The sequence below is a fragment of the Pipistrellus hanaki genome (assembly GCF_964339955.1).
Source record: "Pipistrellus hanaki genome assembly, chromosome: 1".
Classification (NCBI taxonomy): Eukaryota; Metazoa; Chordata; class Mammalia; order Chiroptera; family Vespertilionidae; genus Pipistrellus; species Pipistrellus hanaki.
The window spans coordinates 171,698,197-171,725,704 of record NC_140503.1 but is presented as its reverse complement, the minus strand read 5'-3'; the positions used below and the strand labels follow the sequence as shown (position 1 = coordinate 171,725,704).

General features: G+C 39.2%; 1 protein-coding gene across 1 annotated transcript in view; it reads right to left on the bottom strand.

Annotated features, from left to right (window-relative positions):
* Positions 1-9,749: 9,749 nt before the first annotated feature.
* TMPRSS11A (transmembrane serine protease 11A) overlaps positions 9,750-27,508 on the bottom strand; it is a gene marked incomplete at both ends in the record, with an annotated part of 32,769 nt that continues 15,010 nt past the window's right edge. Inside the window, 7 exons of the mRNA XM_084881190.1 lie at positions 9,750-9,911; positions 12,445-12,587; positions 16,526-16,785; positions 19,382-19,553; positions 21,468-21,506; positions 24,545-24,705; positions 25,734-25,801. Of these exons, the coding sequence (XP_084737316.1) occupies positions 9,750-9,911; positions 12,445-12,587; positions 16,526-16,785; positions 19,382-19,553; positions 21,468-21,506; positions 24,545-24,705; positions 25,734-25,801 (1,005 nt within the window). The remainder of the gene's footprint in view (positions 9,912-12,444; positions 12,588-16,525; positions 16,786-19,381; positions 19,554-21,467; positions 21,507-24,544; positions 24,706-25,733; positions 25,802-27,508) is intronic.

Below are 27,508 nucleotides of genomic sequence, written 5' to 3'. Positions count from 1 at the left end.
AGGCCTTTGCCACTCTATTGTCTGTGTCCATAGGTAATGCATACATGCATATAAGATCTTTGTTTAATCTCTTATGCCTCCCCCACACCCCCCTTCCCTCTAAGAATTGTGACTTCCATTTCCGTACCTCTGATTCTATTTTATTCACCAGTTTATTCTGTTTATTAGATTTCTTATTCAATTATTTTGGTTTTTAGGTTCAATTGTTTGATAGGTATGTATTTGTTGCCATTTTGTTGTTCATATTTTTTTATCCTTTTTTTTCCCCTCTTCTTATAGAATACCCTTCAACATTTCATATAGTACTGGTTTGATGGTGATGAACTCCTTTAGTTTTTTCTTGTCTGTGAAGCTCTTTATCTGACCTTCAGTTCTAAAGTATAGCTTAATCTTGGTGGTAGGTCCTTGCTACTCATCATTTTGATTGAATATTTCTTGCCACTCCCTTCTGGCCTGCATAGTTTCTGTTGAGAAATCAGCTGACAGTCATATGGGCATTCCTTTGTAGGTAACTAACTGCTTTTCTCTTGCTGCTTTTTAGAGTCTCTCTCTTTGTCTTTAGCCCTTGGAATTTTAATTATGATGTGCCTTGGTGTGGTTATTTTGGGTTCCTCTTGTTTGGGACTCTCTGTGCTTCCTGGACTTCTAAGTCTATTTATTTTACCAAGTAGGGCAAGTTTTCTGACACTATTTATTCAAATAGGTTTTCAATATCTTGCTTTCTCTCTTTTTCTGGCAACCCTATAATGTGAATGTTGGTATTCTTGAAGTTGTTCCAGAGGCTCCTTACACTATCTTCATATTTTTTTATTCATATTTCTTTTTGCTCTTCTGGTTGGATGTTTTTTGCTTCCTCATATTTTAATTGTTGATTTGATTCTTGGAATCCTTTATTCTATTGTTGAATCCCTGTATATTATTCTTTAATTCAGTCAATGTATGCTTAATTTCTAACTGGACTTTTTCCTTTTATTTTGGCATTGTTACTAATATCCATGAAAGTCTCACTAAGTCCCTTGGAGGTTTATAGATTATTGAATAAGCTTACAATGTGGTTTTGAAATCTATATCCAGTAGTTTGCTTTCTTGCATTTCTTTCATTTGTGACATGTTTCTTTATCTCCACATTTTGACTTCTTCCCTGTGTTTGTTTCTATGAATTGGATAGAGCTGCTATGTCTCCTTAATTTGGTAGAGTGGCTTTGTGTGGTAGGTGTCCTATAGGGCCCAGTGGCTTAGCCTCTCCAGTCACCTGAGCTGGGGACTTTAGGTACACACCTTTGTGGGCTGTGAGCACAGTCTTGTAATTGAGACTTGATTACTATTGGTGTCACTGGGATGAATTGACCTCCAGGCAAATTGGCTATGAGGACCAGCTGTGACTACAGTGGGAGAGCTACCATTCAGGAGACACCCTATGGAGCAGGACTTGCTTCAGAGGTGCTTTGGTGCTCACTGAGTCTGCCCATTGAATGTGTCTCTTATTGATGTGTAGAGTTGTAATCTAGAATGGTCTCACATTGACTACTGGGTACACTGACTTTAGGACTCCAGAGAGGTGCAAAGTCAGCCGCATCCTGGGGCCACACAGCAGGAGCTATGGAGAGATCTGCAGATTCCTCCTCTTTGTATTGGGTTTGGAAGTGCCCAGACAAGGTCCAGCTGTAAAACAAGGCAGGCTGCTGCTGGTTCCAGGTCTTGGTCCTTTTCTTTTTTTTTTTTTTTTTATAATATATATATTTTTAAAATATATTTTATTGATTTTGTACAGAGAGGGAGAGAGATAGAGAGTTAGAAACATCAATGAGAGAGAGTCATCGATCAGCTGCCTCTTGCACACCCCCTACTGGGGATATGCCCTCAACCAAGGTACATGCCCTTGACCGGAATCGAATCCAGGACCTTTCAATTCCCAAGCCGACGCTCTATCCATTGACCCAAACCAGTTTTGGCCCAGGTCTTGGTTCTTTTATTGTTAGGTTTGTGGCTCCTTGGTCCAGCTGTAGCTTGTTTGAGAGATTTTAGTCTGAGCAAGGACAGGCCATTCATGTGCAAAAATTGCTGCAGGCAGTTTGGGTGGGGTTTTAAATTGGATGAGGTGGGGTCTTAGGGAATCACCAAGGTGGAACAATAAGAAATGGCTGCCAGTCAGCCCTCCAACTGGGGAGGATCCAGCATAGGAACAGTGTGATCCCTGGGAGCACCTTTGTCTGGTAGAAAACTGCCGCAAGTTTTTGCCCTGATGCCAGACAATCCAGTTCCTCCTTGTATGTGTCTGTGTCCCCCAAAGCCTCTCCCTGGTACTGTAGCTCAGAGCAAGTGTGACCTTGTAAATTCAGTTCACAGTGCAGGCCATTCAAGAGGAACATCTGAGTCAGCAGCCTCTGTGTCACTGATTCCAATCTGCACTTGTTTCTACAGCCTATAATTATGGGGACTTCTTTTCCCAGCTCTGAGACCCAGAAGGGATGAGCTTCTGGTGTGGGGCTGGGACCACTTGCTTCTCCACCCAGCTGGGAATGAGGACTTGGTGGTGGATGGTATGCCAACAGCCTCTAGTACACGGTGGTGATCTGATTATTAAAACTCTCATAAGTAGTGGCCTGGGCCAGCATGCTAATAGAGATGAATTCATAGGCTAGTGCAATAATACAGGTATTTGAAAGGTATAGGGGAGAGAGATGATACGCATAAGGACAGTGAAATTGCATAGTTGCTATTAGGTTACATGTATAACCAAGAAGTGGATAAAAAGTTGAAGGCAATTGACATAGTTTAATGCTAAGTATGAGATTCAGAAATTCTCTTTGGCAGATTAAGAAGCCTTCATGTCATGCAGTGGATGGGAAGGAATACCAAGTACAGAATTGGATTGAATGGCTGAACTCCAATGGTGGTTGAATGCTGTACAAAAACAGGTCTGTTATTCCAAAATCAGAGCCCTAGTTGGGAAAGAAAACCTGGGATCCGACACATGAGATGTGGATATCCCAGATGTCCCTGAAGATTTTGACTCTGAAAGCTTCTTTTGAGGTTTTGAGTCTGTAGGACTGAGTCCTATCTTTCATGAATAGAGACACTGACAAGACCTCTTTCCGACAAAGCCATAGCTATTCTTTCTAGGAGCTGCATCCATCTCTTCTCCTGGCTGCTGGGTCTATGACCAAAGTTAAGGCACAGCATAATCATTTGGGACCATACCAGGTCTAAAGAGAAAGGAAAGACTATACAGTATATCAAAAGAGCTGCAAAAAATAAGCCAGCATGTACCTGCAGGGACTGTGGCAGTCCTTTCTGTGAGAGTAGATTCCAAGGGTACTTGATTAAAATGTTACCAGAGAAATTAGGGGAGCCAATATCCCCAACACTAATGGGTGTGGGGTGGCTCTTGTAATATCTTCAGGAGTAGAAATTCTAAGATTAGTGCTGGAAAACAAATCAGTTTCACTAAAAAAGAGATGTTGACAGGAAGCCAGGAAGGCTGGTCAACAACCTTAAATGCTCTAACCTTTAGTTGAGACATTGTTAGCTGAAGCAGCCTCCACCTTGTTTGTCCCGTGTAAGTTTCTGTTATTTCCTGCCTAAGCACTACATGTAAATTTCTGTTTGCGTTGCCCAAGGTGTTTTCCCCAAAGCCTTAATAAAAGGGGATGACAGGGCCAGAGCAGGAGTAGTTCTCCCACTAGAGTTGGACTACCACCTGGCCCCCCATATCGCCAAGTTGAATTTCTTCAATTCTCAAGTCTCTTCATTTGTGTGCAGTCCTTCCCCAGAACCTGAACCCTGAATTGGAACTCTTTCTATGCGGGCGGTGAAAGAGATTCCTATAGATTAGCATGGGAGAATGAATTTTTTTTGTGTTTTTTTTTTGGTATGGAGTTACATTCCTCAGGTTGTAAAGTTTCATGCCCCTTAACCCACTTCTGAAAGAGGAGCAGCTAGGGTTTCAGTAGAACCAAAAGCAAGGCCAGTGTCAGAGCTTCCATTTCATGTTGCAGCTGGATCCAGTTCAGCATTCAGGCTAATTATAGTCTGTTGGTCCATTGTATGGGTCCCACATAGCTGTGAGCATATGGGGAATGCAGAGGAGCATGGTCACTGAAAAAGGAGTCATAGGGACACAGACAAGCAGAAGAGACAAAAGAGTATACTCTAGGAGTTAAAATATTCAGGATTTACACCCTTGCTGTAGCCATGCCTATTCTGGTCACTGACTCACTCTCAGGTGTGGCTGACAGGTAAGCATCTTCCCTCATCACTTAGACCTTACTAGGCATGTGTCCAAGCTGCCTTTGTCCAGTCCCTTCCGCCATTGATTAGTGAGGAACATACTTAGAGAGTATTAAATTAGCAACCTGTATAAATGGCATGTCTATATGATTTACTCTTCCCTTTACTCCCTTCCTGTTAATAATGACCAGGTTATTACAATGGTATCAAAAGAGGCTGGAACATGAGGCTGGATAAGGAAGGGTTTATTGACTTTGGAGCAGTCTCTCTGTATACAAGGCATCACAAATAGTGTAAATTTACTGTTAGAGTGGGAACATCTTCTCATTTCCCCAACCTCCCAACCCTCGGCAATCTAATGGACAGCACTGTGGCTATAATTAATGCTGTATTGTAAAGGCGACTATGTGAGGTGGTGGGTATGTTAATTAGCTAATTTGGCAATCATTTCACAATATATGTATTATCATATCATCATGCTGTCCACTTTAAATATATATAATTATCTTTGTCAATTATATCAAAATAAAGCTGAAAATGTTAAAAATATTTAAAACACATTCACAGAAACATCTAGAAATAATATTTAATCACTTATCTGGGCCCAGTGACCCAGTCAAGATGACATGCAAAACTAATCATCATGAAGTTCACATAACAGACTGTCATTCAGTGGAGCCGGGATTCAAATAAATTCTGTTTAACTTCATATTGTTTACTCCTATGTCATATTATCCATCATCTAGCAAATGTGTGATTTGGTAGTGTAATGTTTTACAAATATTTTAAAAGATTATTTGAACCTGTATTCAAGAATCCAATTGGTCTAACTAGTCATCAATGGACAGGTATTGTATTACTGTTTTACTTTTTTAACCAAACTCGGAAATATGTGACTGCAGCCAGGTACTTGAACTGGGTTTGAGGTCATTTGGAACCATGAAGATGTATCATAACACCCTTCTGATACAAGGTACCGGTAATAGTTCTCACAGTTAGAAGAGCATGTACTTGCATTGTTTCCTTTTTACAGTAATACAGGGACCTTTCCACTGATTCATCCTTATTTGTTTCCAGGGCTTTTGGACAGGAATGCTTAATACTGAGGTTTTCCTGGAATTAGAGATAGACTGTAGACATAGATCAGGGAGAAGCTATCAAGGTCACCTTGAAATCCAGTCTGTGGCTTTCTTTTGTTTTTATTATTTTTCCTGTGCTATAATCTGTTGATCTCATTTTTCATAGTCATCTAAATGAGAAGGATATCAGGAATATGGATAAAATAGGAGCTTGTGTAATCAGAGTATGTTGTTAGGTCCTTAAATGGCCCAATGAAAGGCAGGTGAGAGCGCTGCTGTTTTTCAGAGTGTTTGTCATGAACAGCCAGGGATAATGTTTGCGCTTTGTACCAGGAATTAGATTTCTTGCCTCAAAGTGAAGAGAAGAAACAGAGCTGTGGTTAGCTGTGAGCCAGACTTCTGACCTAGAAGGGGCTTCTCCATGCTCCGACCTATTCCCTAGTTGTCCAACAGAATCCTGGAACGCTGAGGAGCTCTGGGTGTTGCAGGCACAGGTAAAGCCTTATGCTGGACCACCATGTGTTGTGTATGATGGAGCTAGATTACATTACCCTTTTTAGAACAATTTCAGGAAGAGCAACTGACAGGAACACTGAATGCTCTCTCCATCTAGTACATGATTCCAGCAAGATAATTGACAACAGTTTCATCATTGGGAATCTTCAAGGTTGATAAAAAATTTTAAGGTTCTTATTGATTCATTTCACACTTCTCTAAACACACACATACCCCAGAAGACAAACCTTTATGTGGGAAGGAGGTTTGTCTGGAACCGTAGAGATAAATGTAGTTCATGTACATAGTGACAGGATTAACCCAATCTCCTACCCTAAATTAACCCTACCTTCCATCATTGAAAGAGTATCTCTTCTCCACTCATATCAAATTCTCCAGGAAAGCATTCTCCACAAAGATAAAATGCCTTATATCTTCAAGACCTAGCATGCTTTTAAGATTTAGAAGTATTCCTTTGGGGGGAGCCAGCATTATGGAATGATGTGACCAGATATCCGTGGCCTGCACTAACATGGTAACAGCCATTGCTCTTTCAGCTGTGTTGTGTTCACTGGAATAGAGTTTCAAAACTGCCAGACAACTCCTCCAAACCAGGGAAAGGTCAAAGAAACGTTTACTAGGAAAATAAAACAAACTTGAGAATGTGGATGTCCTCTAGCCTCCAGGTTCCTACTAAGTTCCAATAAAGGGTAGCAGAGAACTCCTGGACAGCCGAATGCCAGAGCTGGCTCTGGGAGGCCCAGAGAGCAGTCTGTTCTATGAGGGAGGTGACCTCATCTCTCAGTCAGGGAGGTACTTATCCTCATGCTTTCTCTGTACTATGAAGCTACAGTGGTCGGCAAACCGAGGCTCAAGAACCACATGCCTCAATCAGATTGAGGACGTTTTTAGCAAAGGCCAGCTTAGGAGTACCCTAATTAAGTTAATAACAATGTGCCTACCTATATAGTTTAAGTTTAAAAATTTTGGCTCTCAAAAGAAATTTCAATCCTTGTACTGTTGATATTTGGCTCTGTTGACTAATGAGTTTGCTGACCACTAGTTGATCACTACAGCCAATGCAAAATAGTCAGCAGGTTTACAGGGATCCTCAGTGACCCTGCATACTTGCATAATGTCTAACATGTCCAAACCCAGAACACCTATTTCAAGGCTACTAACATTAGCATAATACTCTCCTGGAGGTCTCCAATACCCTCTTGAAGTTATTAGTCCTTGCCTGTACTGGCCCTTTATCACCATCAGTTTCCACAGAATTTTAAGCTGCATAATATTTAGCTTTTAGTTCCTGTTCTCTGCCTAAACATATTGATAACAAAAAGATTCACCTTGGAAATGAGGAAATATCATATTTTGTATTTTCTGCTAGCAGCATAGTTCAGGGTGCTGCTAAATATTCTACACTGCATAGGATAGCCCTTCACAAGTTATCTAGGCCAAAATGTCAAAACTGCCAAGATTGAGAAACCCTGCTTCAGAGTGACCCAAACTAGTTATTTAAAGGAAATGCAGCCCTGACCAGTGTTGGTAAGTGGTTAGAACACTGGCCCACACTGAAGGGTCTCAGGTTTGATTTCTGGTTAAGGGCAAGTACCTAGGTTGCATTTTCTCTCCCTGGCCTCTGCCAGGTGCCTGCAGGAGGCAACCAACCAATGTGTCTTTCTCATCGATGTTTCTCTCTCTCTTTTTCTTTCCTCCCTTTCTTCCTCTCTCCCTCCCTCTCTTTGAAAAAGCAATGGGAAAAATATCCTCTGGTGAGGAAGGAAGGAAGGAAGGAAGGAAGGAAGGAAGGAAGGAAGGAAGGAAAAAGAAAGGAAGAAAGAAAGGAAGGAAGGAAGAGAAAGAGAGAAAGTAAGAGAGAGAGAGAGAGAGAGAGAGAGAGAGAGAGAGAGAGAGAGAGAGAGAGAGAGAGAGAAAGAAAGAAAGAAAGAAAGAAAGAAAGAAAGAAAGAAAGAAAGGCAATTCTTAAGAGCAGTTGAAAGAAAGATTCATACTATTGGCCTATCACAGATTAAATGGTATTTATAGAATGCTCTGACCACCAACTTTATTATTGATTTAAAATGACATATCAATATTTGCTTGCACATGTCCCACATTGAAATGCTGCACCAGACAGTTTAGAAATACAAAGTTCATAACTCTAAGATTATTTTGAATCTTAACATTGAAGTCAGAATTATATACCACCAAAATATAGAATAATTTATATGTCTGTGTATATTTTTGCCTATAAACAAGCAACTTTATCTTGGAGTGAGTTCAGAGAATTGGCAGCCAGCTGCCTGAGTGAATTTCATCATTTAAAATTAATTTCTTAAGAGTTTCCTAATTTAAGACAGATTCCATAGTAGCCTTTATTGAAAATTTTCTAGATCTGATGTTAAAAAAAAAGATGCTTTGCAAGGTAAAGAGCATGTGAAATTGGTACCTGGGTTCATGGCCCTTGCTGGATATAAGCTGTCTAGGCCTCACCAAATCATTTATGCTTCCTGGATTCTGGTCTCTGAATGATGTGTACTGGCCTGCATGAGTTGTACAGTCTTTTCTAATTTTTAAACTTTTGTGAGTCTAAGTTATGGATCAACTTTATTTTTATTTTTGTGGTGAGTAAACTGTAAATTTTCTTTCCATTTTTTCATGGTTATTTTCATGCCTTCTCAATAGCACATGAGGAGAAATTATTGTAATGCTTTGGCTTATATTTGGACTACGTAAATAAATGACACCACACTGCAGAGCTGAAGGTTAGCTGGTGTTGTCACAAAGTTCCCACAAAGCCTTCATTCAATTGTATCATTGAATACATGAGCCTGACTTTCCCAATGTCTTCACAAGGGAATTTATTTAGAGGGCTTGTTTGTTCTTTCAGATGACATTGTTCATGTGTTCTTTGTGGGAGGTCTTCAAAATTTATATTTATTTTAAAACTTTTTTTTAAAACTAGAGTTTCATGGTTGCAGAGGTCTGACTGCCACAAGTGTTAGGGGATAATCGGCTGCAGCAATGCAGACAGTTGATTTCTGTCTAGAAAGGTGATGATGCTCTTTCATTCTTTAGTGTATTGGCAAATTTTTAATTTTTTTCTAGGCATTTAACCTTACAGTGATAATCAGCAAAGTCACCTCTTGTCAGTACAAACATGTAAATACATCTATAAAATGTCAAAATGTTGTGCCACTGTTTTGAGACTGTTCATAAAGTTATCACATTCCCCCAAATTTCTTATAACAAAAATATATTTTTGATTAGTTTATATATATATACTTATTCTTTAATCAGACTTTATCTGTAGGGTAATGGGAGGTGTATGTGTGTGTGTTTGTGTGTGTGAAAAATCACCACAAATTAAGGAGGTTAGAACCAACATAAAAAGGTAATATCTCTGGCTTGATTTATCAGAGAACTTTGTTTCCCAGATATAACTTTCTTTTATGAAGATCCCTCCAATGAGTTTATAAGAAAAAAAAAATAGTTTCTTATGGTGTAAAATCTCTTTGGAAATCCTGGAAGAATGAGAAAAAAGAAGATAAAAAGTATTTGTGAGTTCTGGAGATTATATAGAGGTTTCCTGAACTCTCCGAGTGTTTAAAAATTTACTCACTAAAGGTGACACCCCTGACAAATCTCATGGATTATCCTCAATAGATTGCATTGCTCCTCTTTTGTGCTCCACCTTGTGTGATTTTAAGAGCTGAGTAGCTCTGATGTATTTTTCAAGCCAAGCTAAATTGACCCACGACTTTACAAATTTAAATTCTTTATGATTTGGCTATGGGTTATTGGTTGATTAGAGTGATTCTAAAATAAATAGTGACATATGTTCTATGTTGCTAGGTCCAGTCATTTAACCCCACTGAATATTTGGGTTCTCATACATGTGTGGCCTGCATACAGCTCTCGATGTTGAACTTTTACAGTAATTTAGAGGCCTGTTTTTGAAGCAATCCATTTTCGGTAATAAGTCACCATTGTGTAGACTCCAGGTTTGTTCCTTTGACCACAGTTATCTCCCCAGCTCACAATTCCAATGAGATACCAGGTATCTTTAAGATCCTTTATGACTAATGGGCCCCCAGAATCACCCTGAAGGTTAAAAAAAGAGAGAGAAATAAAATGTTACTTAAATATAAAGCTTATTACTTAAGATATTCTGATGAAGCACATATTTTATTAATAGCCATATGTACAGATTACCAATTATAGGATAATTAATTAAAACATGTATTTTAAAAGTTATAAAACCATTTTAAAAATCTATAAAATTTAAATGTTCACATTTTAATTTTTTCAGCTTTATAGATATATTAGAGGCCCAGGGCATAAATCTGTGCACCAGTGGGGTCCCTTAGCCTGGCCTGAGGGATTGGGCCAAATCCAGCTCTCCAACATCCCCCGAGGGGTCCCAGACTGATAGAGGGCACAGGCCAGTCCGAGGGATCCCACTGGTGCTCAATTAGAGCCAGGAAAGGATGTGGGATGTTGGGCAGCCTGGAAGGAACCATGGGAGAGCTCCAGGGTATGTTCAGCCAGTCTTGCTCAGTCCTGATCAACAGGACCCCAGCAGCAAGCTAACCTATGGGTCAGAGTGTCTGCCCCCTGGTGGTCAGTGTACCTCATAGCGACTGGTTGACCAGTTGACTGTCTGCCCCCTGGTGGTCAGTGCACATCATAGTGAACTGTTGAGTGGTCTTAGCATATCATTAGCATATTACGCTTTGATTGGTTGAACAGATGACGGGATGACTGGATACTTAGCATATTAGGCTTTTATTTTTTAGGATAATTGACAGATAAAATTGTATACATTTAAAGCAAACAACATGATGATTTGACATACTATACTTTGTGAAATGACCATCAGGTTAATTAACATATCCATCAGGTTAATTAACACATCCATCCCTCACATAGTTACTGTGTGTGTGTGTGTGTGTGTGTGTGTGTGTGTGTGTGTGTGTCTGTGTATGTGTGTAGGGGGTAGGTAAGAATACATAAGGTCAACTCTTAGCAAATTTCAAATATATAACACAGAAAGTCAAGCTGATGTTGCTTTTCTTTTGAATCTAAGTAGAGTGCTTAGACTTCTGTTTTCTCACACAGACTAAACTCCACACCATATACCCCAGTACAGTTGCTGTATTCTTGTCTTGGAACTTGTGCCTGAGTCCCTTCTCACTTGATAACTTTTCTCACTTTTTGTATAACTCTGGCTTATTACTCAATTGCACAGTCATGGGTTAGGAATCTTATGTCGGCTTCCCAATCCAGGGAAGGCTCTTCATGAGCACTACTCCTTCCTGAGGCTTATCACTAATCTCAGCGTTTGCCTAGATTCCCCTATCCTGTCTGCTCCTAGACTCCTGTTAACACCTTCCACTTACCTGCCATGGCATGGGCCTCTCTTTGGATTTCCTGAATTCTAGCTGCCTTCCTCCACATTCTTAACAACTGAGGCCGGGTGTGTGTCAGATTCTGTTCTTTCCCAGCCCATATGCTACATGTACATGTATGTAGCATACCTTTTTCTGACAGAGGCTTCCCATGTTTTGTAATCTGTGGGACTCTGGGAAGGGCTTGCTGCCACCTGACATTAATAACACCATCAATTCATCAGGTAGAATCACCTCCTTGGGATTTTCAAGGATCTCACATTTATAGAGCAAGTGCCTCCAGGAAGAAACAGACTTTTGTACCTTGTCAGTACACATACATGCAGGATAGATATTGGACAACAGAGGGGGACATGGTAAGGGCACTGGGTAGTCATGACATGATCTAATCCACCTTTTGTGCATTTGCTACTTCACACCTCTCATCCTCCTATGTGAGACTCAACAGGTTGCCTGGGGTCCCCTCAAATATGAATTGCAGCTTCACACCTTTATAATTGTGGCTATGCTCTCCCTCTTGTCTATAACACTATTTTCTTTGTCTATATTTGGGCAAGTGCTATTTATCCTTCAGGCCCCATTTAAATGTGACCTTTCTGATACTTGCTGTAAAAATATTTGTCTTCATTAATATCATTTATAACATTACATCATCGTTCATTGTTCCTGAATATTTCCTTCCTATATTTGAGCTCTTTAATAGAAGAGAGTTTTATGAGTCTTTGGACTTTTAGTGTTAAGGACATTTAATATAATTTAATTTAATTTTTTTTTTTAATCCTCACCCAAGTATATTTTTCCACTGATTTTTAGGGAGAATAGAAGAGAGGGAAAGACAGGAACATCGATGTGAGAGAAACACATTGATTGGTTGCCTCCTATACCAGCCCTGGCCCAGGGAGGAGCCTGTAACCAAGGTACATTCTTGATTGGAATTGAACCTGGGACCCTTTGGTCCACAGGCCAATGCTCTATCACTGAGCAAAACCAGCTAGGGCAAGGACATTTAATTTTATTGGTTAGTTTGTTTGACAGTATCAAAGGAACTCTGCTTATTTTGTGTAATAAAACATCTAAAAATATGTATGTTGTGAAATTTGCATTTAGACATTTTTGAGTTGATAAGATATCTATATTTTGTACTAGTATAAAGAACATAGAATATTTCTTAATTGAGATAAAAAAAATTTGAGTTAATGATATAAAAATAATCTCTCTCCACCTACCCTGCAGGCATCATAAATGCCTTCCAGATATCCAGCACAAAACATCCCAAATTTTATATCACTGCCATATACATATGGTTGCTTGCACACATCATCACTTATCATCTTGAGTCTGGCTTCTCGAAGCTCATTTTGAGATTCCCCTTAAGGAAAAACAAAATAATTTTAGTGTTTGCAATTAGCATTCTTGGTTAGAATTAAGTGAGCAGACATTATTCTAATCTTTTTCATACTAAACACAGTATGAGTTTAATGTAAGCAGTTTCTAGAGGAAAATGAAATTCTGTTTAAAACCTGGCACATTTAAATGATTTTTATCCATATCACATTTTTTTAATCCTCACCTGAGGACATATCTTTTAAATATATATATTCAGAGAGGAAGGAGAAATAGAAACATCAGTGATGAAAGAGAATCATTGATAGGCTGCCTCCTGCACACCCTATACTGGGGATTGAGCAACCCAGGCATGTGCCCTGATCTGGAATTGAACTGTTAATGTCTGTTTTATAAGTAGATGCTCAATCCATGCTGGCAGGGCCTGAGAACATGCTTTTATTGATTTGCATAGAAAGAGGAAGAGAGAGAGAGAGAGAGAGAGAGAGAGAGAGAGAGAGAGAGAGAGAGAGAAATATCAATGAGAGAGTAAAATATCCATTGGTTGCCTCCTACAAGTGCAACCTAGACATGTATCCTGACCAGAAATCAAACCCGAGACTTTCGGTGCCTGGTATGATGTTCCAACCAATTGAACCACATGAGCAAGGGCCTTATCACATTTTGTTAATCCTCACCCAAGGATATTTTTTCATTGATTTTTAGGGAGAATGGAAGAGAGAAGGAAAGACAAAGAGAAACATTGATGTGGGAGAAACACATCAATTGGTTGCCTTCTGCATGCACCCTGACCAGAGCCTGGGCCAGGGAGGAGCCTGCAACTCAGTATGTGCCATTGACCAGAATAGAACCTGGGATCCTTTGGTCCACAGATCAACCCTCTATTCTCTGAGTCAAACTGGCTAGGTGGGGGGCCTTATCATATTTTTATAAATTGCTATACTAGCATGAAATACCATTTTGTTACTTTTCCTGGAAAAATCTTCATATCCTTACCTTAAAAATGATCAGTTTATATATTTAGGAAGACATTAATTTTTTAAAATAATATTTATATTTGTGGACTTTATTTTCAGAACTTTGTAGGTATAGTTTTCTCCCTTGGCTTGATAAAATAACTGTAACACTATGTATATTTATTTTATCCTTTGCATTTTATGAAGAACTTTCACACATAAAATGACATTTAAAGGCAACAATTTCATTTTTTATGTATTGTAAATTTGGGCCTCCAGATTATAAACTAGATTCTGAATTATAGAAATCAGTATTATGGCAGGAAGATAACTATGGTACAAACAAAGTATCACAAGCATTCACAGATGCTTTATATTAAACCTTATAGTCACTGGGAAACTGACACTATAATAGACAGAATTCAGTGATGATCCCTTACAATTCCTTTGTGATCTCCTTACCCCCAAGTATGGGAGGAATCTCTGAATATAAGGTGTATTTTGCATATGATTAGGTTATGGTATGAGGCACAGATGAGGAAATGTTTTAGGTGTAAACTAAGATAAATTCCATTTGACACTTTCAAAATCAAAAAGGAGACTTTCCAAGGTTTGTTCCTTTGACCACAGTTATTAATCAGATGAGTCCTTTTAAAAAGGGCTAAGGCCTTCTTTGGTTGTGAAGACTTTCCTAATGGCACTGAACAAGAAGTTGTCAGAAGTTTATAGATGCAAGCAACTGAATTCCACCACCAATCAATGAGCTTGAAAGACAACCCAGAGCTGCAAATGAGATCACAACCCCAATCAAGACTTTGCCTGCTGTTTTAAATAAATCCCGGAACTCCCTGAACTGTTTCTCAACTCTTGTGAGAATGCTGAATATTGACTTTTTTTTTTTTTTTAAGAATTCACTTTTTTTTTCTCCATTAATTTTCTTTATTGTTTTCTTGCTTTTGTTTTTACTCATTTCCTAATCTTTATTATTTTCTTCCTTCTGCTTATTGTAGGTTTATCTTGCTGCTCCTTACTAGTTACCTAAAGTGGGAATTTAGATTATTGATTTGAGACCTTTATGCTTTTCTAATTGCACATTGGCTGTAAATGTCCTTCTATGCACTATTTTAGCTGCATTCTGTATAAACTGATATTTCGTTTTTCATTTTCATTCAATTTTGTGTATACTTAAAATTTTCTTCAAGACTTCCTCTTTGTCCGATGGATTATTTACAAGGGAGTTGTTTAATTTCGAAGCATTTGTATATTTTCCTGGTAGCTTCCTGTAACTAGTTTGTAGTTTGATTCCATTATGACCAGAGCGTATACCATGTATGATTTCAATTTTTTAAAGTATGTGTACGATTGTTTTATGGACGTAGATATAGCCTATCTTGGTGAATGTCCATGGGTGCTTGACAGAGTATTTGTTGTTGTTGTTGTTTGGTATGGTGTTCTATACTTGACAGTCAGATTCTATTGCTATGCAAAAAAAAAAAAAAAAAAAAATTATGCCAGGTATGGTTCCGTATCAGCCTCAGACTCCAAGCCATGAATGTTTCTTCCCACTATGCCAAAGGGAATCTGAGATGTCCCTCCTGTCATCCTGAAGCTGAGAATGCAAACTCTGACTTAGGATGAAACCCCTCAGATAGAATACAGACATAGAGGTGTCAGGCCTACAGCTCTACTCAGCCACCCCTGGGATTAAAAAAAACTATGGATAATAATTTCTATGACTAGTTATATTGCCTTAAAGAAAGCAAGATGCTTCTCAGCTCATATAATAGGAATGAAACCACATGGAGCATCTATTCTGGGCCACATTAGGGAAAGGTATTCCAGTTTCTTAGTAGAGACTGAGAATTAAAGGTTCATTCTTTAGAGTTTATTGTATTTAAATTGTATAGAGCTCTGAGAATGAATTTTCTCATTCTCAGAAAACCCTTTCTCGTTTTCTCAAGCCCAGAGTTAAAGAAACCCTCTCGCTTGTTGTATATGTATGTACCTGGACCAGATTTTGGGATCCAGAGTGTGTCTAAGTATGCCCCCAAAATATTCAAAAATAAAATAATTTTTACTTGTTAGGAGATTAAGTTAGTATTTTTAAGTTAAATATTCTTAGAGAGGGCAATACCTGGTATTGCATCTAGAATGGCACACAGAAACAGATATTATTGTTGCTGAAGGAACACCTTTGAAGTCTTCCTTAAAGCGAAACTGCCTTTCCCTCATTTCATGTGATGCTAACCAGGCTACCACTCACACACCTGTCTTTCTTGGTGTAGGGATAGGTCTGAGTATTTGGATTAGCCAATCAATCTGAGTACCCCTGGACACAAGCTGGGCCAAAAGAGGTATTTTCAGGGGTTAACATAGATTCTGGCAAAGAGAGAGATATGTTCCTCCCTGGGCATCTATAGGTGAGAGGAGGTAAACCCTGAGCTGCTGTTGGCCACTTTGGAGCTGGAATCCCTCCATATGAAGGGGGAAACAGAGAGAGGAAATGGACTGATTCAGAAATTCAGAAACTTAGTGACATCATAAGAAGCCCTGAATCCAGCTGTGTCTGAAGCCAGAGTCATTTCTTTTCTTTTTTTTAAAATGTATTTTTATTGATTCCAGAGAGGAAGAGAGAGGGAGAGAGAGATAGAAATATCAATGATGAGAGAGAATCATTGATTGGCTGCCTCCTGCACACTCCCTACTGGGGATCGAGCCTGCAACCCATGCTCTTGACTGAAATTGAACCCAGGACCCTTCAGACTGCAGGCCAACGCTCTATCCATTGAGCCAAACCAGCTAGGCCAGCCAGACTCACTTCTTGATTTCCATATTACAAGGGCAAAACTTGCCATTTCATCATTATCCTTTGCTTTAGCTAATGTGAGTTGAATTTTTTTGTCACTTGCAAAACAGGAGCCTTATCTAATCCAACCAAGTTATGGAAATGGCTGGCAATATTGATGGAAATTAAATCGTACCCTGTGATCATTTTTGTGATACTCACCACCGTATTCAACTGCTCCAAATCCTGTGATATAGACAGTTGAATTTGGTCGGAAGGTTGCAGAAGCTTCTGGCAAACAAACCCGGCGGATGTCATCAGTAAAGGTGACTCTGGGAGAAAACTGCACAACAGCAATGTCGTACACTCTTGCTGGGAAGTGATACTTCTCATGGAGAATAATTCTTTTGACATTTCTCTTCATTAGCGGAGGGTTGATTGTTGTTCCAAAGCTAACAGTCCAGTCACGTGGATTTGCATTCCTAGAAAAGGTTAGCAAATGAACAGAATATATAAACTGCACTACAATAATTGCACTAGGCTAATAAAAGAGAAAATAGCATCCTGAAAATACTTGATTGCACCAATAACTTTCTTTGACTATTTAAATGGGATATACTGCTACTATTTTGAAGGATAAAACATATACACAAAGCATCTTAGACCTGAATCTAATACTGAATTATTAGATTTTAGAACTGCAAAGGCACATAAAATATCATTTATCTCTTCAGCCAATATTTATTGAACATCATGTGTTGAGTCTTATTCGAAGTGCTGAGGATAAAGTGGTGAATAAGACAGAAAAAATTAGATTCTAGTGAAGGAAAAAGAATGAAACAAATTAACAAATCCTATATAATAAAAGGCCAGCCACCATAAACATAACAATGGGAACGACCAGAGACCAAAATCACCAGGGCCCCCTTGCAGGGCTGGCCCCACCCCCAAGCAAGTGGTTAGGGGTGATCAGGAAGGCAGGCAGAGTGGTTAGCGGTGATCAGGTAGGCAGATGGCCTCTTGCTGCGCTGATCTTGACCCCAAGCAAGCAGTTAGGGGCATCAGATAAGCAGACGGCCACTCACAGGGCTGGCCCCATCCCAAGCAAGCAGTTAGAGGTGATCAGTTAGGCAGACAAGTGGTTAAGAGTGATCAGACAGGCAGGCAAGTGGTTAAAGGTAATCAGGTAGAGGTAGAAGGCCCCTAGCAGGGCTGGCCCCATTCCCCAGCAAATCAAGAGGGAGGCCCAGGCCATCTGTGGCAACCCTACGGCAGGTATGCGGACAGCCAGTGATTGCCCACAGAGGGAGACCCAGGCCAGCCAAGCTATCGCACCCCATGCCTGTCGCCTGCAGAAGGAGGCCACCAGTGGCAGGGGAGGGGATGTGCAGCGCTGCACAGATGGCAAGCAGTGGAAGCGGTGGGGATGGGGCCAAGTGCCTGCAGGGGGGTGCAGGAGGGTTAGTGAAGAATGACCAAATGACTGAACAGCAGGCTGCGTGGGATTACCAGGCTGACACAAGGGGGCAGTGAGGAGTGAGCAGGTTGGTAGGGGGGCAGTTGGAGGCAATCAGACTGGCAGGGGGGTAGTTGTGGGTGACCAGGCTGGCAATGGGGGCAGTTAGGGACAATCAGGCTGGCAGGCAGGTGAGCAGTTAGGAGCCAACCATCCTGAATTATGAGGGGGATGTCCAGCAGTTGGACATCCTCTGAGGAGTCCTGGATTGAGAGGGTGCAGGCTGGACTGAGGGGACACCTCCATGCATCGGGCCTCTAGTGTGAATATAACTATTTATCATCTCTACCAGATGTGCAAACAAATAACCTGGGGAGCCAATTAAAATGCAGCTCCTGATTCTGTCGAGTGGAGATAGGGCTTGAGATTCTTTCATTTTTAACAAATTCTGTAGTTATGTCAATGCTGCTGGTCTATGAACTATGCCTTGAGTGGCAAGATTGTAAGATATACCAGCACCTTTCTTTATCACCATGGACTCGTTACTACTCTAAAAGCATTTTGTTTTGTCAAGTTCTCTTTAACTGTATTGTCCAGGACAGAATTCACTATTTTAAGGAAGGATCTGACCAACAAAGAGTCTGATATCTCATTTATTATGGCTTTTGCATTTCTTTTAATGTAGTCTAAATTACAATTGTAGTTTTGTGAATTGACTCATAGTAGGTTATCTTCCAACAGAAATTTTTAGGCAATTTTTACATGTTAAAGCACATCATTTAATTCTTGCTATTACTCTAACACTAGAGGCCTGGTGCATGAAATTCATGCACAAGGGAGGGGGTCCCTCAGCCCAGCCTGCATTTTCTCCAATCCAAGACCCCTTGGGAGATGTCCAACTGCCGGGTTAGAAATCAGGCCTAAACTGGAAGTGGGACATTGCCTTTCACAATCTGGAACCGCTGGCTCCTAACCGCTCACCTACCTGCCTGCTTGATCAGACCTAACCCCTCTGCCTGCCTGCCTGATCACCCCTAACCATCTCTGCCTAGGCCCCACACCCAGGACTCAGGATTCCTTCCTCTGGCCCCCGCAAGCTCCCGGGACCCAGGCTTCCCTCCCTCTGGCTGGCTGCAATCACTCTGTACCCGGGCCGGCTTCCCCAAGCCTGCCACAGCCGCAGGAGACAGGTGATGGGCAGCTTTGCCCTCTCCCTGGCTGCAGCCGCAGGTGCTGGCACTCGGGATCGCAGGGCAGGTGGCCTGTCCCGGGCCCAGCTTTGTCAGGAAGAATGTCTGGAAGATATCAGGTCTAATTAGCATATTACCCTTTTATTAGTATTGATAAAGTCCGTTTGAAATTTCTGTTTTTCTTACCAGGATATTTGGTACTTGGGAAAGGTTATAAAGTGAACCTAGTTAGAAAGAAAGAAATGCCTATTCCAGCTTTTCAAATAAGTCTGCAAATGTAACGTTGTTTTAGAAAAGAACCTGAGTTTCTCATTTTATCTCAGTAATATTTGGGGGCATTGATCATTACTCAGAATATAATAAATATCAGACTTTTTTTTTTTTTTTTTTTTTTTAGCAGTAGTGGAGTCCAACATAAGGTCTATAACTTACTTCTTAAAGCAATGTGCTGCAGTGACGAGCCACGTATTGCTAATCAAGGTAGCCCCACACTGATGTATGTTATCACACTGAAGGGAAGCTTGCCAAGGCCAGGCAGCCTTGGCTGCAATTTCTTCGGACATTATCCTGTTGACTATTAATGGAACAGCCCGTTTACCACAACCTGAAAGAGATGAGACAATTGAGTTTTAAGAGATGTGTTAATTTTGATGGAAAGAACCTCTAATAGAGTACTACAATGCAATATTTTCATCTATCATTATATGAACATGTACAATATTAATATCCCTCCTCTGTATTTACCAATATGTTGATGTTTTATTCTTTCCCTCCCTTTATATTTGTGGAATATATTGCCTGCTGAAACTATGTGCAGGTCCAAAGGGTTGGCACGCTTCAAAGGGTGTATCCTAAGGACTTGTGGCATCAATTATCTACATGTCCTGGGAGCTCATACTGAGATCACTGTTTCTCAATTTTAGGTGATTCAACAGTGTCACTTTGACATGAACTCTCACAAAAGAACTGACCAGACAAGTAATTGCCTATGTGTTGGAGCTCCTTCTTCTTTATATTTTTCTGAGTGGCCAGTTCTTAAAGTGTGCGTAAGGTAATGTATCGTGACCAGTCTCTCACCCTTCAGGATGGAGGTTCCATGTTTTCCACATAAACATCACATTCACTATTGGAGGGAATAAGTATGTACTCTGTTATGTGCATCAGATCAGAGATTAGTCTGCTGCTTAGGGTTCCTGATAAGAGTCAGCCTCCTTATTGGAAATAAGCTAGCTTCCCTTCTTGTTCTAACTAATTAGGTATCAAAAAACAAAACTGATTTTACTGGCATTGATTACACTCCAACTGTGGCCAAAAAAAAAAAAAAAAATTTTTTTTCCATCACTCTGCCAATGCTCTAGTTTATAATTTCTCTCCTCTGGAAGACTTCTACAGCATCCCATTATATCTCCATGCCTCTAGTCTTGTCCCTCCAATCTGTTCTCCACATTAAAACTGAGTAATCTTTTTGATTTGAGTAAAACCCTTTAGTGATTTTTCACTGCCCTCCAAATAAAGTCGAAATGTGTCAGCAGGATTCTGGTCTTTGATCACTATTAACCATGCCTCTTTCTTATATTATACCTTCAATCCCCACTCTGTGTTCCAGTCACACTGACATTTTGCAATTACAAGACATGACCATGTCCTTTCTTTCTAGAAGGCATTTTTATGTACTACTCCTCCTGCCAGGACACCCATCCTATTTGTCATTAGGTTCATGGACTCTCCTCTTTGCTGTCTCAGATCATGTTCTGACTCCACAAGACCAGTTTAGCTAACTCTCTGATTGACTCTCATAGCAGTGTGCGCTTTCTCTGTCATAGCATTTCCAACACCATTTTAACATTTCCTGATTTACTTATGTCTTCCCCTAACTTCAAACTCTTAATTTTAGAAGCAGTATTGTGTCTTATTCACAATGATATTCATTTCCTGGCACTTAGTAGATATTAAAATGGTATTAAGTGAATGAATGAATTAAAATGTGTAGTGCGGTGTGTTTGCAAGACACATAGATGAATGAGTGAATAGCTTTGCTCAAATTCATCACCACTTTTATAAAATCTTTCAAAAATTTGGTTACACTGATATAGAATAAACAAATGGAGCTGCTGTCACCATAAAGGAAAGATACATTAAGCAAATTGTATAGGTCAGTCACAGATAATGGAATCTATCTCCTCTCCATCTCACTTTCTCATTTTATTTCTCAGCAGAAAGCACATTTAATAGCATTTAAAAATCAGAAAAGCAAGTCCATTTATTCCAAACCAGAAATATATATACTGTATATTTAACTTCTTCAAAATGCTCAAAATTTCAATCATGTAAAATGTTTTCTTAAACATGAGAAAAGATCAGTCTCAGGGTTAGAAATAAAAGTATTTTCATGTTGCCCAATTACTATTCTCTCCCAAGAAAAGTGGGACATAGAGGGGAAATTATTAGCTAATATTTGAAGATATTGTTCTTTCTGATGTGGAAATAGAACTTGTTTTTATAAGCTAACTAGACTTACATGCTTGGACAGTTAACTTCCCTGTTGATGAGCTCATTGCTGAAAAACAAAATAGAACAAAGAATAATAATTTGACATTCTCCTGTTGGGCCTCCATGACCTGAAATTATCAGGAAGTGCTGACCATATATGGATTCTAGACAGCACTCATCAGTCAGGAGAATGACTACCAGATGTAACAGGATATGTGCACAATTTTTGTAGAGAATTATAGGCAACCTCCAATTAGGTGCATAATACCTCAAGCAGAGTGTGATTAGGGCACAAATAGTGAAGATTAAAATTCATAAATAGTTTATATTATGACAGAACAGTGGTTTTTCCAAAGGTGCAGAAGACACCCTCTTTGTATTTTATCTTAGAAGATAGAAAAAGTGAGGAACGAGGGAGCAAGCAGGTCGGGTTTTGAGGCTCAAGCCCAGCCTCAACCAGAGCAGATCTGCTTTTATCTCTTCTGTTTAAGAGTTCACATAAGCCTTTCTTTGGTAAAAGGGTTTAGGAATAATAATAATAAATAATAATAATAATAATAATAATAATAACAGCCACACATTGAAAACACCCATGTCAACTGTACTTAAAATACTTCTAAAACATAGTTCCTAAATTATCAAAATGATTTTTTCTGAAGAGTAAAAACTATTTGTATTCTTATCCAATATCAATTATTGAACACATACTAAGATTAAGTTCTGCTTATTTCCAACAAAGTTAGGGATCTGATACAGAAAGCATGAATACTTAAAGTTAAGTTGGTGGAAGGTTGCCTGAATACTGATGATTTTCAAGATCAAATTGCTTGCTGAGTAGAATAAAGATAAACTTATATAAATTTCCACCAGTGGGATGTTTAGACCCATGTTTTCTGCATTTAATTTTTCATTGTGCAAAATAAAAAATTTTCTCCACCTTCTATAAGTCCCATTTGAAAAACTGGTGATGATGAACTCTGTAAATTGGAGTTTTGAAAATATTGAATTCAAAGATACCCTTGAAGACATGCCCAAATTATTATATGGTGAAGAATCATTTTCTCAGGACACATTATCAATGCTTACTCTATGGAAGGAACTCAATTTTCTATCAAATATTGTTTTTAGTAAATTTCTTATTTCACTTAAAAAAACAACAACAACAATTTAAAATGCCGCACAGTAGTAATGCACTAAAATGGAAAATAGTATAATGATAGAATTCTTCAGTTAAAACTTCTTCAGCTTAGTTTGAGCACAATGCAAATATCTCTTTTCCAGGAATTATACCATGTTAAGTGTAAAGGTTGTAAGTGTGATTGGATTTTTAAGGGTTGACTCTTTAGGGAGTATGATTACACCTAGACGTAAACTACCTATACACAAGTCACTAGCTGTTGAAGATTTCTAATTTGTATCAATATTTTGACTTTCCACATCTAGAAGCACAAAGAAACATGAACACCCTAGTCTTGAAAGTAACCCTGAGTCGGGAGTAATGTAGTTAGTATTCAGGGCTCTACAACCTACAGGTAACATGATGGGAGCGAGAGCACTCCCACTGCAGGTAGGCAGTGACTGCTCTGCCACAGCCACGGCATTTGCGATGCCAAGATGTTGACTTTGGCTTTGCTTTCACACACTGCATCACATGAAGGGCCCACACCACACACTTATTTGTCAAAACAAAACACATATTTTGGCAAATTTATGGATTAATTTGGGCTGCAGTTTTTTATTCCTTGGGAGTCCCCCAAATTAAGTGTTTAGAGCAACGTTTTTGCCTGTAAGAACAGCCTTGAGGTTTCTTAATGAGCTTTCCACTAACTAGGCCTTTCCTGAGTGCTAGCAAACACTGTTCTTTTTACATTTCTAAATTTGGAAACCTTTAAGTTTCTAGCCTTTTCTATTACCCGTCACTCACATTAATGCTTTCAGTTTCTAAAATATATGCCCAATTTACTAGTTTTCTACGTGGTAATAGCCTATATATTCCATATTGTGTGTGTGTGTGTGTGTGTGTGTGTGTGTGTGTGTGTGAGAGAGAGAGAGAGAGAGTGTGTGTGTGTGTGTGTGTGTGTGTGTGTGTGTGTTTCCCCCTATATTCTCATGGTATTTTTATGATTTCAGGAAGAACAAACATTTTCATTACAATTTTATAGATGAGAAAATGAAGCAAAGTCCTGGGCCAATTACTTGGTTGGTCCTGCAGTGACTCAGTGGGGTTAAAATTAGTCAGGTAACTCTTAAATCAGGTTCTCCATCAGCACATTCTACCCTTAATCTACTCCAGTCATTAAAACAAACTGCAGTGTACAACCTGAGTCTGCAAGAAACAAAAAGATCAAGCAATCCATGACCATTTCACACCACATTTCAACTTTCAGATAGGTCAGGCTTTTACATTTCTGGTAAGTTGACTGGTTATTGGGAATTAAGTAGAACATATCATGTAACTTATCAGGACTGCCACTATTTCATAACCTCGATTCATTGGCTTTCCCACCTGACAAAGAAGGTGGATTAAGCGCTTGACAGTTTCTTCCCCCTCGGGCTGGGAGAGGTCCACAGCTTTATTCCTTGAGTAGCTGACGCTTCGCCACATCAGCAAACTCCTGCCCATCCCATTCACTCAGGTTTTTGCTTCCTGGTCAGGCTTCCTCTTGAAGAGTCAGTCAGACCCTTACAAGGGCAGGGCGCCCTGTTTCCTGCCTGATATTAATCACTCTGATTCTCTCTGTGACGCCAAGGATGGTGTCCATTGGGATTTGTAGGGAAGTCTGCATTTGTCTGCCGGAAGTAGATGAAGCTTAATGTACAAGGGTAGACAGGTTTTTGTCTAGCTGGACTCATCAGGGTATGCTAATAAGGAATGAATCTTAAAAGACAGAATTTCTAGTATGTGTATGATCACAGAGCCATTTTAAATAGAGCCTCTCAAGAAATTAGATATCTAGATTTGAACTTTACCTCCTTTTAACAATTAGAGTCCTTAATCTTGATTCTAGCTATTATTTGGAATAGAAATATGGCACGTAAGTTTAAGATGAGACACAAAATGAACCTAACAGAGAATTTCACATCACATGACAGGTGCCTACTTACCTTTAACTTGCACTGATGAGGCATTTATTGGCAAGGCTCTTGTGTTCCTTATCTTCTGATTTAATATGCTCTGGATTTTCTTCTTCCTTACTGTCCTTGGCTCAGCAAAGGGAAACTGGAACACCATAATGATATCTGCTTTCACACCATTGTCCTCTGGACTTGGAGACATAAGAGAAAGGTGATTATTCAAAGTAAAAATCTGGTATAAACTAACACTCTTTCCTGTATTTTCTTCCCCGGAATTATGCCTCAATTGTTGTATTCACACAAAAACTCATTCACAATGGCTTCAAATTTAAAGGAGTTCGTAAGATTATGATAACGTTGCTTGAATATTATGGCAAATCAGAATTTCAAAATAAAAGGCATGAAGTCCAGAAATTTTTAGCAAACATGTTCCTTTTATCTCCCAAATATTATAGAATTTACCCATTTTATAAAATTATTCTGGTGGTCACTAGTTAGTCAGCAAAGTTGTAAGGAACTTGGAGTAAGTCTGTTACTAGGCATTTGTCTATGGATGAGAAAAGTGATTATTTCCTTCAAATAAATCTGTCTAAATATATTCATTCTCTTTAAGAAGATGAGTCATACAGGCCCATACATTTTCACCTATTATGTATATGTTCTGCTATGTGCTTTCCAAATAACATAGTAGAAACCTCTGAGCAATTCCTGCAACTGATATGAGTCTTCCCCTCCACTACAACAAACAGAACATTTATTAACACAGAAACTTCTTTTTGTTTAGGTGTGCCTGCTGATACTGGGGGATTTATTACAGGTAAAACTAATTGTCCCAAACTGTAGTCAACTTTTCCTTCTTAATGTTTTTGGAATGACATAATTGTCAAAAAAAAAAAAAATACAATGTAGTGCCTGTAGTGACAGGCTGCTGGGTTTTCCCCTGACACAGATTCTGGTAGTTCCAGATGTTGAATCCTGGTTCTGTTTCACTTGGGAAACTTTGAACATATCACTTAACTTCCCCCTTGCCCCAAATTTTCATTTTTTCCTTTATAAGATGGTGATCAGTGCTATGTCTTGAGACTGTTGTAGAGATGATGTTTATGAGAAACCATAGCCAAAGGCTGGCTCCTAGAGATGCAGAATATATGAGGGTCCCTGTCCCCTTGGCCCTTTGTCCCATTAGGCTGTGACTCCACCTTTGCCCAAACATACATACGTCAGTCTGACTACTCGGTTCTTGATATAATGCTTTTTCAAGGCTGAATCAATAAATATCTCATCCACCTGTTATCACAACAAGAGAGAAACTTTGTGTTAATAAAGTATTTCATAATAAGAATATGCTCCTGATTAAATACTAAAGCAGTAGAAAAACCATTTAACATGAATAATATCATTATTTACTCTACCCTCACAGTATAATAGAGTCATTTGCAGAATTTTTTGAAATTACAGATGCTGGGGTTTATCTTCCAGAGTTTTAGTTAAAATTGGTATGGAAGGGACCTAGGCATTCATATTGTAAAACTTTGGTCAGGTGATTCTGAATGTGCTGGTGTAGGTATCTCAGGTAGAGGATGCCTAAACGCCATAGAAGGTAAAGCAGAAAACGACAGAGCAGCCGCCAGGCATGAAGGGAGATGTTGAGAAGTGCTGGAGAGAACTTGGCTCTTTTCTGGGTTTGAAGCCTATCCTGCTCTCACAAACTGAGTCCATCTGAGCCTTACTTCCTTAACCTGTAAGATAAAGATATTGTATGCTGCTCCTAGGGTTTCAATAAGATGTTGAATTATTATGGTAGTCAACTCCTGGTGGTTCCCTAGTCTCCCTCTGGGTATTTCACATCTCAGATTTCTTTGCAGGTCTTCGGCTGTATGTATACTAGTAGGAAAGAGAGATTAGGAATTTAGAGAGAGACAATGATATTTAAGTTGTGGATTGTGAGCTCTAGGGTAAATCAAGGGGGAAGAAAGAGTAAGGTGGTGTTTCAAGTCAGATGAGAATTGTATTACTCCGTTTATGTCACCAAGGAAGGAGAAGAAAAGCTACTGTTTTAGTCGATATGCACAGTTTAAATTGCTTGTCATAGCACTATTACTACGCTGTGGTTGATCGCGCCTAGATTTGGCTTGCAGTACGCTATAATGACCACTTGGTGGCAACAGTGTCATCAGAATGCTGGCATTGCATTTCACATTTGGTAGATCAGCCACAGGTGCAAGAAACCATGTCCTACATCCTTATGGAAGGAGCAAGAAGACCAGCTATCGTTTTGAAAAACACAAAATATAGAAATAAACAGAAGGCTGTTTTAAGGATCAAGGAATATGTTATGATTTCCTTAACATCATTAGGCATCCCTACAATAACTCTGTGAATTTAGGATTATATCGATTCTTATTTTCTATAATAATAAAACTAAATATGCTAATTAGACCAGATATCCTCCGTACGTCCTTCCAGAGGAATCCAGGGCTGGGTGGGAAGCCAGGGTCGTAGGTGCTAGAGGGAAGCCAGTGCTGGCAGCTGGAGTAAGGAAGGCCTGCTCTTGCACAAATTTAGTGCATCAGGCCTCTAGCATTTAAATATGAAACTAAGACTCAGAGACATCATATGAATTTCTCTGGAATCACATGAATAATAAACTTTGACTTAAACCTAGGTCTTCAGTCTGTAGGTCTTTTCTCATCAAACACACAACCACCCTGTTAAATGTGATATACACCTCACTTCATTTTTTTTTATAGAACACATAACAGTAAATTATAAAATAATTAGTTGGTTGACTTTAAAAGACAAAGTATAAAAGATGTAAAGATATGCATTTGGTAACAGCTGTTCATTTAAGATCAAAAGCAGCACTTGGAAAACAGAGAACTTACTAGAATCCAAAGTATGATTTTATTTGTGTTCAAATAAATGCTTAAAGGGACTGAGGAGGTAAGAGGTTTATTCACTAGTAATGAAACTGTTTTGGGGAATATATGTTTT